Here is a 6,636-nt window from a genome sequence, read left to right as displayed (position 1 = left end):
AACCCTTCTCTGTGCTAAAATCAAGTAGTCTTTCCAACTTTCCAACAACAGTGCTATTGAACGTCTTTGCGTTAGCAAAAGAGGTTTTTTCTGGATTCTTCTGGCTAAGAATTTAGTGTTTCTTTTCAGAAATCATACAGCCAGTCTTTACCAACCCACTCTGTGACGTTATTAAAATTATTCGGGATATCAATACTTTTTGCTTTTTGCCAAATAGTCACTCTTCTTCCGAAAAAGAATGTGTTCAACAAGATCGTTTTCTTGGGCTTCCCAAAAAATTGTTTTGAACGTTCCAAGTTTTTTTTCAGCTGCTGTATTCTAACGTTGACTACGGAATTCCAATACTTCTTATGTTGATCTGGCCTTTCTGATTCCTAATCAACTTTGTCTATTGATGAGATCAGAATTGACCCAATTATGAAGGAAATGAACAACGAATCCTTTGAATCTGGTATCTTCCCTGGTAACTGTAAAATTGCATTCAAATCCGGTAGCAAAAGTGATATGAATAATTATAGGCCCATTTAGGTTCATCCTATATTTTCAAAAATTATCGAAAAGGTCATGAATAATAGGTTGATAGATTATTTAGAGTCAATGAATTATTTGTATTCAGGTCAAGATGGCTTTCGCAGAACAAGTTATACTGAGTCTACAGTAATGGATGTTATTTCTAATATCCAACAACAATTAGATAGAGTAATACAATGTGGTCTATTATCTCTCGATTTACGAAAGGCATTTGACACAGTTAATCTTAATATTTTATTGAAATAATTGAATAGCATTGGTATTCGAGGAATCGAGGGATTATCTATAGATGGTTTGAAAATTATTTATTTAAAAGAAAACAGTTTGTGTGTCTAGAAAAAAATGCCAGTTCACTGAAAACTATAACTTATGGTATTCCAGAAGGGTCTATTTTGGGTCCAGTTTTATTTTTGGTCTACATAAATTCTGTTTAAAAATTATTGGTGAAAGGAAATATCAAGTTATACCAGAATGACACAACATTACTTTATTTTTCTAGTGATACTGAAGAAATTTACAATAACATGAATAGTGATATATTGCTAACCTTTCTTCATAAATTGAGTTTGAATTATGAAAAGACTTCTTCAATATTGATTAATAAGAACAAAATCACAAACAAAGAGAATTCGGCATTTAACAACGAAATTATCAAATATTGTCAAAATACAAACTTTTTAGGACTATACATTGATGAAAAGTCTCTGTTGGAATCCTCATATTGAGATGTTAAAAAAGAAAATCGGACCAATTTTTGGAATGTTATTCAGGATTAGGAATTTCATTTGGTTGAGATATCTCAAATGTATATATTTCTGTTTGGTATATTCAACTCTGAAATATTTAATTTCAATTTGGGGAACAGCTAATTTATCAATAATAAATCCTCTCAAGAGACTGCAAAACAAAATAATGAAATGTATATTCAAATTACCATATCTTGAACCTATGTCAAATTTATATATATCACGTGATCTTTTAAATATTCAGTCCATTTTTCAATTGAAAATTTCTTGTTTCATTTCATTCGAAATTGAATTTCCATCAAATAAATACCATCAATGATTATAATACAAGACAAGCAAAAATACTAGCTAAATCATATCGCTCAAAAATTTGGGGAGAAATCCATTTTTCTTTTAGCAGTTATAATAACCTTCTTGAGAAACTAAAAATAAATCAAAAAACAGAATTCAAATCGGAATTAAAAAAGTTTCTGCTTTCTTTCAATTATTAAAATTCTGATCTCCACATTAAATTTTTTGTTTTTGATTACCATTATAATTTGATAATGTATATATTCATATATGTATATGTATATACAGGGCTATTCAAATTCGTTTCTGTACATGGGGATCTCGTAAACGATAAGAGATAGAGTGTCGGTTAAATTATGGCAAAGTTGTGTATTTTAGAGACGTACTCAATGATGTGAAGAAATCGAATATAGCTCTTTTGATTCTGGAGATATACAGTAAAAATAAAAAAATCCTAAATTATTTTTTTGCTATATCGTCTTTATTCGCAGACATATTGGAAATCTGTCCACATTTTGCTATTGGCACTTGATGTGGGCTCTCAGAATATATCCATGAATCTTTTATATAGGGTGTCATCTGACTTGGGCCACCCCCATCTTTGAATTTTTGAATACGGACCTGTATTTTTTGTTGTAGTTTTTGGATCGTAGACGTTCACTTCATACTGAGAATATAAATTAAATTTTATATTTCGGGATGTTTCGGTAATATTCGATTATAATTGTGTGAATTATTCCCTTTTAAATTACGGCCCTGGAAATTGGTTGACTGAGTTGAATAAAAAACATGAAATCAACTGTCACGTCTCCCTATGTATCGTAGAGTTTTTTTTTCATTTTTAGGTACCTATTCATATTTTTCTATTGCTCTGAACGTTTTCTACAATGAACTTCGAATAAGAAAACCTTTTATGATTATTTGAAACATATCAACATCAAAAATATATTATATGTGTTTTAATAAGCAGAAAAAGAAATGATAGCAATAATAACATCCGAAACGAACACTATAATTGTAATGAAAATTGAAATGAAGTAATTTATATAGGTACCAAAAAATTTATTGGCGCAATAAATGTTCGAATTAGAGTCCTTCCATTTCGAGACATTTTTAAACTCGGTTTTTCATATTTATTACTCTAATACACTTATTTGCTGCATTGTTGCGAAATCATTCAAAATCCTCAATCTCGAGAGTTCTACATATTCTATCTCTCTGCCAGCGTAAATCCTATTTTTCAATGTCCCCCATAGAAAATAGTCCAAAATAGTAAGATCTGGTGATCTTGCAGACTATCTTATTGTCCCATTATTTGTCTCGAAATGGAAGGACTCCAATTCGAACATCTATTGCACAATTAATTTTTTTGTGTATATAAATTACTTACTTCATCTCAATTTTCATTATAATTATAGTGTACGTTTCTGATGTCATTATTGCTACCATTTTTTTTCTGCTCATCAAAACACATATAATATATTTTTGTTGTAGATATGTTTCAATAATCATAAAAGGTTTTCTTATTCGAAGTTCATTGTAGAAAACGCTCAGGCAAAAGAAAAAATAAGAATAGGTACCTAAAAATGAAAAAAAAAAACTCTCGAAAAACTCTACGGTAGATAGGGAGATGTGAAAGTTGCTATTGTGTTTTCATTCAACTCAGTCCAACCAATTTCCAGGGCCGTAATTTAAAAGGGAATAATTCACACAATTATAATCGAATATTACCGAAACATTCCAAAATATAAAATTTAATTTAAATTCTCAGTATGAAGTGAACGTCTACGATACAAAAACTACAACAAAAAATACAGGTCCATATTTAAAAATTCAAAGATGGGGTGTGGCCCAAGTCAGATGACACCCTGTATAAAAGATTCATGGATATATTCTGAGAGCCCAAATCAAGTGCCAATAGCAAAATGTGGACAGATTTTCAATATGTCTGCGAGAAAAGAAGATATAGGCAAAAAAATAATTAGGGATTTTTTGTTTTTTTCTCTATATCTCCAGAACCAAAAGAGCTATATTCGATTTCTTCACACCATTGAATAGATCTCTAAAATACGTAACTTTGCTATACTTTAACCGACACTCAATCGCTTATCGTTTACGAGATCCCCATGTACAGAAACGAATTTATATATATATATATATATATATATATATATATATATATATATATATATATATATATATATATATATACACACACATACACACACACACACACACATATATATATATATATATATACATATATATATATATATATATATATATATATATATATATATATATATATGTAAGTTTGTGACGGTGTCCAAACTATAGCGCGACAAGCCATAGGTCGCCCGCACGACACTCATACCAAAATACCAAGTTCGAAGCGCGCGGCCGTCACCATCAGTCGTAGCTGTTTGATATTGGAGTAAACACGTTCTTTGATTCATGGCGCTTGTCGCTAATTGTTTTTAGAAAGTTGAACCAATAATTATAATATTATAATAATCCCAAGCTGTACTTGTTGTTGATTCAGGTAAACCTATGTACAATCTTATATTATAATTATTGAAACCTTTTTGAATACCTGTATATAGTGTAAATATATTTTCAGTTATCACAAGCATCAACCGCAGTACTCATTATTTGTAACCTCATCCATTAAGACAAGGGAATTGACTTATAAATCAACAACAAAATGGCTGTTGTTCGAGCAAAATTCTGCTTTGCCTCTGTGGCATTAGACACAAAAACCACCATTTTGAGAGTCCGCACTATTCAGTTGGAAGGAGAGGACACGTCGTACGAATTTCCAGAACATCTTTCAACAAAGGAGAATCATCCAAAACTTTTCGAAACAACTATAGTAAAGAATATAGCCAAGAGTTTGAAAACACGTGGAAAGTTTCGAAAGGTGTGGATTTCACTAGGAAACGAACTTAAAAGTCAATATTTGGATGAGGAGGGTAACGTATGTTATGATGGTATTTATTTGGATGAGTGTCGGGCATATGTTGACCCCAGCTCCGTTCCTACTCATAACCTTGAAGCCTTTCCGCATGAAAAAACCACGTCGCGAGTAAAAAACATGATTCTTGATAAATTTTTTGGAAAGAACCAGAACGCGGTTACTTTTATGGATCTTTTTATAAGTGAGTGCACTCGTTTAAATTGTAAGGAAGAAAATTATGCAGAGACATTGAGATTTTTTTTGGAGGGACCGGCCCTCGACTGGTTCCAGAGTTTCTTAAAAATAAACAAGATCACAAGACCATGGGAGTATTGGAAAAATTCTTTTATAGATACTTTTGCGGTTATAGGGTGGCCCGAAATAAAGTATGCATATGAATTTCGTTATTTAAATGGGTCACTTTTAGAGTATGCGCTAAAAAAAAGAAATCTGCTTTTAGATACAGACTCAAAAATATCAGAAAATACTCAAATAAATTTAATTGTTTTGGGTTTACCAGTGAAAATTCAATTTCATATAAATAGAAAAGATTTAAATACAATTGATAATTTAATGTCACTCATAAATCAGTTAGAAGGTCTTAAAGAAAAAGAAACAAAAATTAAAACAAAAATTCCACAGGAAATTAAATCAGAGAAAAAACCATGCCCCTATTGCACAAAAAAAGGATTTCCTAACAGGTATCACTCTGAAGGAATTTGCAGGTTAAAACTCGCTGAGAATACAAAAAATGAGAGAATAAAAATAATAAATAACACGAATATAGAAGAGAGTGTATCGTTTTCTGAAGAATCAAAAAACGAATCGCGGCCCCACTTATCAGATTAAGAATATGTATCGAGGATATCCCAGTCGTTGCGGTATATGACTCGGGAGCAAATGTATCAATAATAAATTTTGATACAGTTGTGAAATTAAAATTAAACAAAAAAATAAGTGGGGAAAATAGACTAATCACATTCGCAGGCACTACGAATACTTTAGGCTCAATAAATCTAAAAACAAAGATTTTCAATATTACGAATACAATATGTTTTTATATTGTGAAAAGTATTTCTTTTCATGATGACATTTTGTTAGGTTTAGATGCAATTAAAGAATTTAAACTTTGTCAGGATGAAAACTTGAAAATTTTTCAAAATGACACAAAGAAATGTTTAAATAAGAATATGAAAACAGAGTCTATTTCAACAAACACGGTTGTAAACTGTGAGAGCTCTTTGGAAGATGTGTTGAATAACCACAAAGTATTGTTTACAGAAGATAAATTCGAAGTAGGCAAAACAAAAGGCTACGAGGCGTCAGTAAAACTTACCGAAAATAAATATATTGCGCGTAAACCGTACAAATGCTCTATAGCGGATAACGAAGAAATAAATTCACAAATAAAATCGTTATTGAAGGTAGGTTTAATTGAACGCTCTACTAGTCCTTTTGCATCTCCGGTAACTCTTGTTTTAAAGAAGGAAGAAGGGAGAAAGTCACGGTTATGCGTAGACTATAGCGAACTAAATAAGATAGTCATACCGGAATGCCATCCATTCCCAATTATTGATGATTTATTAATTCGAGTACGGGATTGCAAATTTTTTTCTAAATTAGATATTAACTCGGCTTTCTGGTCAATCTCGATCAGAGAAAAAGATAGATATAAAACCGCGTTTATTACTCAAAACGGGCATTGGCAATGGAAGTGCTTACCTTTTGGCTTAAAATCATCTCCAGCAATATTTCAGAGAATTCTGAGTGACGTATTAGCAAAAAATAATCTTGAGACTTTCGCGATAAATTACATCGATGATATTTTGATTTTTTCAAAAAATTATTCAAATCATTTACGCCACATCAACGAAGTTCTCATAGCCTTAGAAAAAGCGGGGTTCAAGTTAAACAACACTACATAAATTACTCAGGAAAAATGTAAAATTTGAATGGACACAAGAATGTGAAGATAGCTTTAAAAAAATAAAAAACTATCTCAGTTCTGATCCGATATTGGCAATCTTTGACCCAAAACTTCCTATATACATTTTCACAGATGCATCAAAAAAAGGAGTAGCGGCAATTTTAAAACAACCTCAAAAAGACAAC

General features: G+C 31.1%; 1 protein-coding gene across 1 annotated transcript; it reads left to right on the top strand.

Moving 5' to 3' along the window:
- The first annotated feature begins 3,851 nt into the window (after window positions 1-3,851).
- Window positions 3,852-6,431, top strand: LOC141480537 (uncharacterized). Its single transcript, XM_074170644.1, has 2 exons — window positions 3,852-4,110; window positions 4,189-6,431. Exon 2 carries the CDS (start codon window positions 4,273-4,275, stop codon window positions 5,371-5,373), a length of 1,101 nt encoding a protein of 366 aa, XP_074026745.1. The 5' UTR covers window positions 3,852-4,110; window positions 4,189-4,272; the 3' UTR covers window positions 5,374-6,431.
- The last annotated feature ends 205 nt before the right edge of the window (window positions 6,432-6,636 follow it).

The sequence above is a fragment of the Leptinotarsa decemlineata genome, unplaced genomic scaffold (genome assembly GCF_025532065.1).
Source record: "Leptinotarsa decemlineata unplaced genomic scaffold, Ldec_3_MD MMD2_P_RNA_scaffold_9, whole genome shotgun sequence".
NCBI lineage: Eukaryota > Metazoa > Arthropoda > Insecta > Coleoptera > Chrysomelidae > Leptinotarsa > Leptinotarsa decemlineata.
This window is presented reverse-complemented; position numbering and strand designations above follow the sequence as displayed.

What these genes read in the sequence shown, in the direction of transcription:
- LOC141480537 (XM_074170644.1), top strand. Translation starts at nt 4,273, where the DNA reads ATGGCTGTTGTTCGAGCAAAATTCTGCTTTGCCTCTGTGGCATTAGAC.